The 13,099-nt window shown below is 37.4% G+C and overlaps 2 protein-coding genes across 2 annotated transcripts; both read left to right on the forward strand.

Annotated features, from left to right (window-relative positions):
- Positions 1-201: 201 nt before the first annotated feature.
- LOC115971297 (receptor-like serine/threonine-protein kinase ALE2) lies at positions 202-6,388 on the forward strand. Its single transcript, XM_031091130.1, has 8 exons — positions 202-636; positions 1,717-2,157; positions 2,479-2,850; positions 3,576-3,785; positions 4,461-4,832; positions 4,990-5,233; positions 5,316-5,463; positions 5,641-6,388. The coding sequence occupies exons 1-8, from the start codon at positions 603-605 to the stop codon at positions 6,016-6,018; spliced, it is 2,199 nt and encodes a 732-aa protein (XP_030946990.1). The 5' UTR covers positions 202-602; the 3' UTR covers positions 6,019-6,388.
- Positions 6,389-7,094: 706 nt separating this feature from the next.
- Positions 7,095-7,934, forward strand: LOC115970354 (pectinesterase inhibitor-like). Its single transcript, XM_031089999.1, has one exon. It carries the CDS (start codon positions 7,095-7,097, stop codon positions 7,932-7,934), a length of 840 nt encoding a protein of 279 aa, XP_030945859.1.
- Positions 7,935-13,099: the final 5,165 nt, after the last annotated feature.

Genomic DNA, 13,099 nt, shown 5'->3' on the forward strand with positions numbered 1-13,099 from the left:
ATTAAAATTCATAAAAATTAAATATTTCCATACCCATAATAAAGCAAAAAGGAAGTACTTTATTTTATTTTTTAATTTTTACCGTTAATTTGTTCTTATTCGTTTTCGTTAACGGCACACGTAATCTGCTTTCTGACACGTCCAAATTATTAAAAAAAAAAAAAAAGGCTGAAAACAAAAAATTATAAAAAGCAAAAAAAGCAAAAAAAGAAAAAAAAAAAAAAGCTTCTGGAGCTCTGATAACAGAGTGAACTCAACGACATCTCCACCAACAGTCACCAAAAAAAAAAACCTTTCTCTCGGAGCTCGAGAGTTTTAATTCATTTCTTAGTTTTTTCAAACTGAGCCTCTCCGATTCCTACTCAGTAATGACGAGTTTGACTCTGAGTCCACTGTTCCGAGTTCCGATTTTCATTATATCTCCGCCGTTGGATCCTCCTCCGTTTACGGCCACAAATTGTTTCAGCTCCTAGTAGTGTTGTTGTTGCTTTTTTTAAACTCAAAAAGTTTGTTCATGCTCATTTGGTTCTTCACAGTTTGATCTCGCCGTTGATTCCCATCGAATCTCACAGATCTGAAACGCTTAATCAACGGCGTCGGTGATGATGTCGGTGCTCGCTGTTTGCATCACTACCGGTAATTCTTTGTTTGCGTACTTTAAATTTTCAATTCCTTTTCAGTGTTTTCTTAGCGGCTCCGTTTTTTGCTGATGAGAAAATGTGCGAAACGAAAATTTTGTACCTATATATATATATATATATATATGCTTAAGCTTAGCGAAACCGAGTGTGTGTGTGTGTGTGAGAGAGAGAGAGAGAGAGAGAGAGACAGAGAGACTCTAAATAATTTGGATTAGGTTTAGTGGAGCTGTGGTTTTGTAATTTCAGGCTCCAAATTATATAGTTAAAAACCTTAGAGTTTACTTGCTACTAAAAAGTATTCATTGTTTTCTAATTGGAAACTGAAAATACAAACATGGAAAAAATGAAGAAGCGAAATTGACGCATAAATTTCACTACTTTATTGATTTTTCACTGGAAATGAAGAGAACTTGCTTGAATTGGTTGGCTATGGTTGTTAGTGTTGTGGCTTTGTTGAGTTATGTAAATTATGTAACAATGAATTGTACAATTCTTATTGTTTAGTTGTGTAAAAAAGCGAGAAATTGAAAGTAATATTCAAAAAAATTATTTATTAAATATTTAGTTCTTGCTAGTCATAAGCCAATGAGTTGAATAAGGCTTGGTTGGATAGTTACATTGTTTTATGTCTCCTAGTATTGTAAAGTATCTAATAACTTATGGTATTTGAAATTCTTTTATTTTGTGAAAGTATAAATAAAAAAAAAAAAAAAATCCTTTTATGTTCGTGTAATATTTAGCAACCAAATGAAACAATTGGCTTGTTATAAGATCTTCTTCTTCTTCTTCTTTTTTTTTTTTTTTTTTTTTTTTTTTTGTGTGTGTGTGTGTGTGTGTGTGTGTGTGAAATTCGCACAAGATGTTGAAGTTTGGTGTGCACATGTGTGCATGTTCTTTTTAGGATTTTGGGAGCAAATGTATATGAGCATTCTGATACGCGCTTAATTTGTTGCATAAGCACTGGTTGTGTGAATTATTAATATTTTATGGAATAAAGAGCTTATGTTAAAACGATAGCTGCTATGGCTTCCATTTTCTCAGTAGATTGAATGTTGATATTGAACAAATGTTGCAGGAGGATTCGACAAACCTCGACGGTTGTTGCTGAAATGGATTCTTTTTATATTTTATGTGATATCCATCGTCTATGCTGATGTACCCAGGAGTCTATTGGAAGCCCCTTCAGTATATCCAACTAGACCACCTTTGGCTGCACCTGCTATTCCCGATCTGCCTCTGCCAGCTGACCTTCCTCCGTCCCATAAACCTCAACATAAGCATTTTTCTCCACGTGGTGCACCCACAATTGCTTTATCACCAGCCCATACTCCTATTTATGGCCCACTGGTAACTTCTACTCACCCCCCTACAAGTTCACATCTGTCAAAACCATTAATGAAGAGGAATAGTTTAGCACCGCCTATTGCTGGTTTTGAGAATATTTCCCCAACAGAGGCTGGTGCTGGTGTTGTTCCTTCTGGTTTGCCTCAGCCACCATTATCTCCTTATGCATCCAGTAAGTTATATTCTCAATCGATATATATATATATATATATATATATATAATCTTGCTCTTCTTTGATTTATCTATCAGATGTTGAGCAACTCTTCCATGGAAAAAGTGGGATGATCCTATAATGTATTAAATTTTCCTCTTAATATATAATTTTTAATTTGTTTCCTCCTTACTTTACCAAGTTTATGGTGGCACATTGAATGATCTGCTTGGCTTCATAATTGAGTCATATTTAAAGTTTCCTGGTTCTGCTCTTATCAATCTTGTAGTTAGCATGGTCCTTACTTTGATTAACATATATGCTTATTTTTATTCTGCCAGACTGTTGCAAACCAGACATGGTATTGAAGCGAGGGACTCGGGGCTGCCACTGTGTGTATCCGATACAGCTAGACCTTCTCCTTTTAAATGTCTCCCAAAATCCTAGTTGGAATGTGTTTCTAAATGAACTAGCTTTGCAACTTGGATTGGAAGTTTCTCAAATAGAGCTGATCAGCTTTAATGTAGTCAGCTTATCAAGGTTGAATATTTCAATGGATATAGTTCCACTCAAGGGAATCAGTTTCTCTGCAAGTGAGGCATATGCAATAAACTCTTCGCTTGTCATGCATAAGGTTCATGTAGACCCTACATTAGTGGGTGATTATAAACTTCTCAATTTGACCTGGTTTCAGCCTCCACCGCCTGCTCCAGGTATTTCTTACAAGGCATATAATGCTTTAAGGATTTTTTGAACCAATGTATTCTTGCCTCCACTGAGCATTTAGTATATCAACAGTGACAGGATCATTGCTTATGCTCATGGCTCCTGATTGCTGTTACTGTTTGAGAATTTGGCTCTGAACTTAGTACTTTTTTATTTGTACCACTCAGACAAATTAAAGAGAGAGAGAGATTTAAAAATGGTGATGACTGGTTTGGTGGCTGAACTTATTAAAAATTAGGATCTTGTCCATGTAATGTCTTAGTCTTCCCATTTCTTCCAAATCCAAACTTCACACAGCTGCTGATTTTTAGAGATATGTATATATATATATATATATATATTTTTTTTTTTTTTTCTTTCATATAACATAAAATATATGTGTGCGTGTGTGTGCATGCATATATACAAATTAATTTTTCCAGTTTTCCCCAAAAATGAGTTAATAATAATCAGTTGCTCAAATTGGTAAGCCAAGAATAACTTTTTTATGTTTTGTCTTGGGGGTTGAATCTGAAGAAAATTTTTAAAATATTGATTCTGAAAATTAATCCTGACTTCCTCTTGCTATGTTTATAATTAGTTTTGACTTCCTTGGTATGTCTCATTTACACACTTAATAACTTCTTTGTCTCTAATATTATGTTTGATGACTGATCTATAGAATGTAACCCTGTTCTATGAATATTGACATTGTTTTGCATGTGATACACAGCTCCTCTAGTCGCTATGTCACCTGTGGAAGCCCCACATAAGTTACCAACTGCTAAACCACTCAGTACTTCAAACGGAGGGAGGCATTCAAATTTGATCATTATTATTGTTATTGGCACTGGTGTACTGTTCATAGCCATTATATCTGTGCTTGTACTTTGTTTATGCACAAACCGCTCAGGGAAGACTAAAGCATCTCCTGTAGAAACTGGTATTTATCTCGAATCTTATGTCATACATCTCACACTGTCTTTATGGTTTACTTCTCTTCTAATAATCGTAACAGTAACTCTGTAACAACTTGTTAGTGGTAGAATGTGTAAACCCTCATGTAGATCAGCTTCTGACAATGCCTTAAAAGTCTGCATTGGTGAACGCATGCTTGCTTTTGATTCCTGTTTGCAGAAAAATGTTTCTGCTACTTGGTTTGCCAAAGGTTGCCTCATGGTTTTAAGTTTTAACCCTTAGAAAAATTAACAGTATGTTCTCTTAAGTCCTAACCCTCTGGTCTTGGGTTTGAGCCCCACAGTGGGCGATTGATTATGACAATTTTTTACTTATTAGAAAGCAAATTAACAGTATGTAACATTGTTATGTCGGCATAGCTTTAACAAATTTCAACTTATTTTGTTCAAGATTTGATTAGTAAAGATTGCTTTATGGAATATAACGTCATTGGACGCATCAGACTAAAACAACTTAGCAGCTGAAGAATAGACTTAGAAGCTCTGTGATAAATGATGAAAGCCTGAAACACCAATACAGATACTTGAAGTGGATTTGGTTTTAATTGATACTGCATGACTATTTTGGTTTAAGTTTTTCATGAAACCTTTTGTTCATCTCTTCTTTTCAATCAGTGGTTGTTTCTTTTCTTCTCCCTCAGAAAAGCCAAGGACGGTGAATACAGCTCCTACAGTAGGATCTCTTCCCCACCCAACCAGCACTCGATTTATAGCTTATGAAGAACTCAAGGAAGCTACAAACAACTTTGAATCTGCAAGCATACTTGGAGAAGGTGGGTTTGGTAGAGTTTTCAAGGGTGTCTTAAGTGATGGTACAGCTGTAGCAATCAAAAGGCTTACTAGTGGAGGCCAACAGGGGGATAAAGAGTTTCTAGTAGAGGTTGAGATGCTCAGCAGGCTGCATCACCGTAATCTTGTCAAACTTGTGGGTTACTATAGCAATCGCGACTCTTCACAAAACCTACTTTGCTATGAGCTTGTCCCAAATGGAAGCTTGGAGGCCTGGCTCCATGGTAATTTTTTTTCCTGAGTCACAGATTCTGCTGGCATTTTGAGTTTGATATTTCTCTTTCTACTGGAGTTTCTTTGAGCGGAAACTAAAACATAGAAGCAATTCCATTTGTAAAGTAGTTCTTGTATACAGTTGACATTGACTCTGATTTAACTCAGGTCCACTAGGAGTAAATTGTCCTTTGGATTGGGAAACTAGAATGAAGATCGCACTTGATGCTGCAAGAGGACTTGCCTACCTGCATGAGGACTCACAGCCCTGTGTTATTCACAGAGATTTCAAGGCATCCAATATATTGCTTGAGAACAACTTCCATGCTAAAGTTGCTGATTTTGGGCTTGCCAAACAGGCACCTGAAGGCAGAGCAAATTACTTGTCTACTCGAGTGATGGGCACATTTGGGTTAGATTCATTATCTCCCATCCTTAACCTTGTTATTGCATAATTTAAATTGGTATTAATATGGAGGCAAATTAATTTACAGGTATGTAGCTCCAGAGTATGCAATGACAGGGCATCTACTTGTTAAAAGTGATGTCTACAGCTATGGGGTTGTACTACTTGAATTGCTGACAGGAAGGAAGCCTGTGGATATGTCACAGCCTTCTGGACAGGAAAATCTTGTCACTTGGGTTAGTCTTATTGTTAAAGCAATCCTTTGTTCTTCTTTTTAAACTTCTATTTTAATAATCATTGTTTGTGGTTCCTAATTTTTTGCATTAGGCCTTTTATGATCTGATTGATTGTAATTTGTTATAGAATTATAATTCTAGACAGAAATCAAAACTAGTGAGTTGTATTGCTTGCAGGCCAGACCAATTCTTAGAGACAAGGATCGGCTGGAAGAGCTTGCTGATCCAAGTCTTGGAGGAAAGTATCCAAAGGAAGATTTTGTACGGGTTTGCACGATTGCTGCAGCTTGTGTTGCTCCTGAGGCAAGCCAACGGCCTACAATGGGTGAAGTGGTGCAGTCACTTAAAATGGTGCAGCGCGTCACAGAATATCAAGATTCCACATTAACTTCTTCCAACAACCGGCCCAACCTGAGGCAGTCATCTACTACCTTTGAGTCCGATGGAACATCATCAATTTTCTCTTCTGGCCCTTACTCTGGTCTAAGCACCTTTGACAATGACAACATCTCAAGGACAGCGGTTTTCTCTGAAGATCTTCATGAAGGACGATGAAGACCTTAAAGGTAAGTTAGCCAGAAGTCTTCATTCATTGTATAGTTTTTGACTGCCAAAAATCAACGATGTGAAGAGTGTTCCTGTTGGAGGTGGACATAAGGAACAAGATTTTTTTTTATGAGAATGGCATAGATTTTGTAAGTGTGATTGGTGGGGGCTGGGAATGATGGGTGCTTTTGTGTTGTCCCTGGTGGAGAACCATTGTTCAGTTTTCCCCTAGGCAGTGTTTCTCCCTCTTGGATAAATTTTGTAAATATGCCTTGTAGATTGTTTCATCAGATTGGCTTTAAAGGGTCTATTAATTTAATTCTCTATTTTTTTTTTCGATCTACATTCTGAATCAGACGTGATATGCTGTTACTTTTCAGAGGTTTCGGTTCTTTCTTTATTTTTACCATGATGTTTATTCTGGAAAAAGGGAAGTTGCAGTTGATCAATTTCATTTATTTTAGAATCTTATTTTCTTTTGTGTATGGGCTTGGATATATTGGTATAAATTGTCAATTTGTTAGCTACTAAGAGATATATATCTCTCTCTTTAACACGCATATACTTGAGTTTACAGCATGATATAGTGTTAATGAATTGTCAGTTTATTATTTTAGTTAGTAAGAGATATATATCTCTCTTTAACACGTATATACTTGAGTTTACAGCATGATATATTGTTAATGGTAACAAAATCAGTAACTTATTTTACCTGGTCAAGCCTGGTTGTCTCTGTCTTGCCCTTTGTTCTCTATATATGATACATATTTTTCATAATCCTAACCTACTGAGGTGACGTTATGGTCCAAATGCACAAGAAACTATCCTAAAGGGCAAAACTAAATGTTTCTAAATCGATCCATACGAAACTGGTATAACCTACAATCCTATTTTCAGTAAAGTTTGTATGACAATCCTAATTCCATGCATAACGATCCTCCTTCTAAAACCCCACGTCCCACCCATCATTTGCTCCATTCCTTAAAGTATCCTCTTTGCTTTCCCCCAAGAGAACATTATTTGCTCCATTCTTTAAAGTATCCTCCTTTGTCTCTCCTCTTTGCTTTCCTCCAAGAGAAAGGGCAATGGAAGTCATCAACCACATTCTCCTCTTCATCTCCCTTTCTTCCCTTCTCCTCTCAGCAAATGCTGTTTGCGTACCTCGCAAGCACAGCGACTTTGCTGTCTCCACCAATCCATCCTCAGCCCCCGCCTTGCATCATGCAGATGTCTCAGTTCCATCCACGTCGGGTGTCTCCGGTTCAGTTGAAGCTAGATTGCCTCATGCAGATGTCTCAGCTGCGTTGGGTGTTTCCGGTTCAGTTGAAGCTAAATTGCCCCATGCAGATGTCTCAGCTGAAGTTAAATTGCCTCATGCAGATGTCTCAGCTGCGGCGGGTGTCTCTGGTTCAGTTGAAGCTAAAGTGTCCGGTTCATTCTCCCCCATTTTGCACACTCCACCAACTGCAAATGTTAATCCTGCTGTCCACAAAGTTTGTGGCATAACTAAAGACCCTGTCGTTTGTGCCACCACCATCATTCCATTCCTTAGTGGAGAGTTTGACCCAGCTTCCATCCTCGTGTCCGAGATTCAAGCAGCTATAAGCTTCACCAATAAAACCATTGCTAAGGCAAACGAACTTGCTACACACCATTCCACATCCAACTTCGAGTCCCAGTGCATAGAACAATGCCAAGAAAACTACGACAGTGCCCTCAACAATTTTCAAACTGCCTTGGTCGCCATTAAAGCACATGATGCTGGCCGTTTAAATAGTGTGCTTAGTGCTGCTATTACTGATGCTGACACTTGTAATGATGGTTTTAGCGATGCTGGGATACCCGGGTCACTTTTGGGTGAGGCCAATGCCTACATTCATTTGTTGGGTGCCATTTGCTTGGACATATCTACGTTGCTCCATTAAGCCAATTCATCAGGAGATCGTGTTGTTCTATTGCTGGTCATTCATTATTTATGGCTTATGTTTGTTCTTATCATTGCAGTGCTACCTAAGAAGGAGAATTATATTGGTAAATGAATACTTTAATATAATCTTCCTATTGATAGTACTACTTTCAGGTTGTTGTAGACTTGTAGTGTTGCTTGGTTTCTTTGACGGTAATCAAAATCCATGTTCGTGGAATTGCACATGTTTGCTTAGCGGCATTATAGCAAAGATTAAACGAAGGCCTAGCACGCTTAAGCTACGAGATGGAGTAATCATTAGTTATATCATCGCCGTAAACACTATTTTTAGTTTTATATTTTAAAATCTAATCCATCCATATTGAATATGTGAAAATCTCCCCTCTCAAAAGTGGTTTTTCATAATTAACACTGCAAATTTTCTAAGTGGGTGCAATATAAAAAAGAAAATAAAAAATTCAGATCTTTTGAAAATGCTAATCTGTTGTATAAAGTTATAAACCAATGTGTGTCTTGTGTCGTCTTAAAAGAAGGAAAGGTACATTTTAAGGCTCTTAAAGCATATTTAGTAGAAAATAGAAGGATACGGGTTAGTTTCAATGCTTTAGTGTACTGGAGTTAGAGTTAACACAATAAGGGTATATATTCAATTTTTGTCATATGTCTACATCGTGTTGGCTTTAGTGCACTTACTACACTAGAGCTAACTCTTACCCAAAATAGAAATGGCTAAACAGTTTAAGGTTAAAGTTGAAATTTAGAAGTTTACCATAAAACTCTTTAGTGAACTATTTCACCATTGAATAAAATTAATAAATTGACATAAATACTCTTATTTTTTTTTTCAAAATGACACTTAATGATCCCATTCTAAGAGAGAGCGCATTAATAGATAATAATTTATATATATAATAATAGGTGAAATTGAGAGAAACTCAAATTTCTATATATATAATAATATGTGAAACTGAGAGAAACTCAAATTAGAATTCCAAATTAGAGTTCCAATTTTGTGCCATGTGTCCTAAATTATTTATTCTTAAAGAGTTTTATTTATTAATTTTAGAATCAAATGTGGGACCACATCATAAATATTCATCTAAATGAGTTATTAAGTACAAAAATCAAAGAATTTATAATAAATGAATCGCAAAAAAAAAAAAAGAAAAAAAGAAAAAAGAAGAAGAAAGTGTTTCACAATAATTTAAAAAAACAAACATGGACAATTTACATTTTATACCTAATAATATCCTTACAATTTTTTTTTTTAAAGAGTTAACAAAACATAAAAATGACTATCAATGACATTTAAATTATATATATAGGTGTAGGGATGACAAGCCCAGAAATGTATATTGGGCCGTGGGCCCTGTCCAAGGACACTTAATAGTCCGAAGACGGGTAAAGGTTATCGTGGAAAGGCGCACTAGTGAATGAAGAAAGGGGTCTGGTCATGAGGGTCCAAGAAGGAGGTCTGAGGACAAATGCCACCTCGGCTTAATAGAGCAGAGGTCAGAAAGGTGGGCTTGCCCCCAAGAGCAGCGTTCTGGGCTGTTCTACTAGTAAGGACGAGCATTAAGAAGGGGTAAGACAATGGGAAAGTAAGAAATATCTAAAGGAAATCTGCTGTCATTGCATTGAATGCTCTGTAGTTATCTCTTTGGCCACATTAATATGGAAGTGATACCTGAATAGTGATATTCAGCCTTACAGCTATCTCTAGAAAAACTTCAGGAAGGTGCTGGATGGCTGAGATGGAGTGAAGAAGGGTAATATAAAGAAGAAGAATCCCATTGTAGAAGGGGATCGGAGAATTTGTAAAGGAAACACTGTAACATTGAGAATTGAAATTGTACTCAAGTCTAAGAATAATATAATCTAGAACTACTCTCCTCGGACTTAGCCGAGGAAGAATTTCTTTGCAAAAACTTGTTTTCCTTTGTCTTTTCCTTGATTTCTTACCATCTTTAGTCCATTGTGAACGTTGTCCAATTTATTGAAACCTAGTTTTTAGCCCACTCTCTACAAATTCTTTGTATTGGGCTCTTTAAGCCTCAATCCTTTTACCTTGTGGGCTTAGGATCCAAAACCTGCCCTTACAATTAGAACCATTTGTGGGAAACTTGAGCTTTGGTGAGTTCAACGTCCAGCTATGGTGGGTTCAAGGCCAAACTGGAAGGAGTTTGTTGGTTCCCAGCGCCAAGACCAATTCCTCAATCTTGAGCGAAGAAGGGACCAAAAGGTTAGCGTGCATACCACGCATTCTAGTAGAAGTTATTCTTGAAGTGGGAGTCACCTCTTCCATGAAGAGAATACTAGAAGTATGTAGCTGGAGATTGACCGCTTGCGAAGGAGGCTGCGCCACGAGCGACGGAGAAGGACTTCTTCAAATTCTGACCCTTCTTCTAATGATGATAGAGATGACAGTTACAGGTCCAGGTCAAGGACTCCCCCCAGTGAGTCTTTCTCGTGTGATGAGGATCACCATTATAAGCGTAGAAATAAGAGCCCGTCTCTCAAAAGTTTAGGAAACGATGCTATGAGTATGGCGTTGAATCAAATTTCCAAATCACTTTTTACACGCAAAATTGAAGGAGGAAAACTTCCTTGGTGGTTTACTTAGCCAACATTCTCTATGTACAATGGTCGAGCATGCCCTGTGGAGCATGTGAACCACTTAAACCAGAGAATAGCTGTTCACTCCAAGAATGAGACTTTGATGTGCAAGGTGTTCCCATCCAGTTTGAGGCCTGTAGTGATGAGATGGTTTGATGGCCTGGGTGAAGGCTCTATTAATTCCTTTGAAGAGCTTACTCGGGCATTTGGAACTTGTTTTGTTACTTGCAACAGTGTTCCTTGGCCCTTGGACTCTTTGTTGTCCATGATCATGCGAGAGGGGGAGACCTTAAAAACATACTCTAATAGATATTGGGAGATGCTCAATGAGATCGATGAGAATTTCGATGATGTGGCCATAAGGACTTTCAAGGTCGGCCTACCTGTCGAGCATGATTTGAGAAAGTCTTTGACAAGGAAGCCTGTTAGGAGTGTGCGTTAGCTCATAGTTCATATTGATGAGTATAAGCGGGTCGAGGAGGATTAACAGTAAGGAAAGGGAAAAGCTAAGTTGGTCCCCCAGGATCGGAGGGATTTCAGGTTGGACAGGTACAATAACAATCGACCTCGGAAAGATTTTGTTGGGCATTCTGGCTCAGCTATTGCTCAAGTGGTTAGCACTGTATTTCGAGAACCGTGCACTTGATTTTAGGAAAAATTAAGAATGAGCCATACTTTAAATGGCCAAATAAGATGAGAGGAGACCCTACGAAACGCAACCAAACCTTTCATTGCCAATACCATCAGGAATAAGGGCATACTACAGAAGATTGTAGGACGTTGTGGAGTCATTTAGAGCAATTGGTTAAGATGGGGAAAGCTAAAGCAATTCTTGTATCAACCCAACGGACAGGGTGGTCAGGTAGGGTCAAGGGCTCAGAGAGATGCTTCTACAAGACTACCTCTAGGTATAATCAGTGTCATTCTTGCTGCTTCAGGAATGACTGGTTCTCAACCATTCAGGGGTGATGTCTATAGGTCGGCCATCAGCAGAGGGCTTGTCCCTTGTTCTGAAGAGGAGTAGAATGGAAGTCTGGCTGGCTTTGAGTTTTTTGGATGAGGATAAGGTTGGAACCTTGCAGCCCCATGATGATGCCCTGGTGGTCACCTTCGGTATAGATGGGTATGATGTGAAGAGGGTGTTGGTAGATCAAGGCAGTGGCGCAGAGATCATGTACCCTAACCTATTTAAGGGGCTGAAGCTAAGGTCCGAGGACTTGGCCTGCTATGATTCCCCTCTAATAGGGTTTGACGGGAAGATTGTCTTTCCAAAACGCCAAATCGGACTACCTGTTTAGGTAGGGACAGAGGTTGTGGAGGTGAACTTCATCGTGGTAGATGCCTACTCCCCTTATACTGCTATTGTGGCAAGACCTTGACTTCATGCCATGAGAGCCGTATCTTCCACCCTACACCTGAAAGTGAAGTATCCTTTTGGGGACCAGGTTGAGGAGCTGGTTAGGAGCCAATTTATGGCTAGGTAGTGCTTGGTGGCTGCAATTAGACATCAGAATGGGGTTGAATCCTCAGTCTCTACTGAACAGGGTTTATAGCAATCAACAATGCCAATGCTGTTCACAGATGTGGTGATAGAAGGGGCAAAGTGTAAGGAATTAGAAAAAGCTATTGTTGGTGATGATAAGTATAAATTTTTCCAGGTCGGAGTCTAGCTGCCTCCTTAGGAGAAGGAAGAGTTGATAGTTTTTCTTAGGTTGAATACTGAAGTCGTTAAATGAGTCAAAAGTTTTCAAAATTTTCAAACTTATCTCCAAGCACCCACGTGTCCTAGCTTTAACTTTTGCACATTGATTTTTATTTCTTTTGTTTTTTCATTACTGCATTTAGTAAGCACATGTACTTAGTACTATTATTAAACTACAACTCTTCTAAAACAAAAAATTATACTACAACCATAATTATTACTAATACTTAAAGGAATTATTATGCCAGACTTTAAAATCATTTTATATTTTTAAGAGAATATATATATTTAGCGGTAATTTCAAAACGGTACACCAGTATTAACCGGTACTGAAATATTTCATTTCTCTAGCTAAACCAAAACGGCCTTTGGTACGGTATCGGAGAGGCAAGGGTGTGTGCAAACATGAGGTGTGTGTTAGTGTGTGCTAATGCACAGTGGGGTGTGTGCTAGACTGCTAGTAGTTAGTAAAAAATATTAATGAAGCAACTAAACATCAATAATTAATAATTTAATTAACTAATACATTATAAAAGACAAACAAATTAAATTATGTTAGGCTAAACAACAATTAATAATTTAATAGTTAATGAAATAACAATACAACAAATTATAGTTTATAAGAGACAAACAAATTTATGAAACAACTAAACAATAATAATTAATAATTTTATTAATATTTTAAATGAACTTATAGTTTATTGTACAGGTACCTTTGTTCATTTTTTTTTTTTTCATTTTTTTTTTCCTTTTGAGGTTTTTCGGTGTACAGAATGCAAATTTGTTTTGGTTTTAAGAACATTTTTTTTTTTCAAGTACAAACTTCATGTTGGCCAAATCTTGAA

This window comes from Quercus lobata, chromosome 12, assembly GCF_001633185.2.
Source record: "Quercus lobata isolate SW786 chromosome 12, ValleyOak3.0 Primary Assembly, whole genome shotgun sequence".
Classification (NCBI taxonomy): Eukaryota; Viridiplantae; Streptophyta; class Magnoliopsida; order Fagales; family Fagaceae; genus Quercus; species Quercus lobata.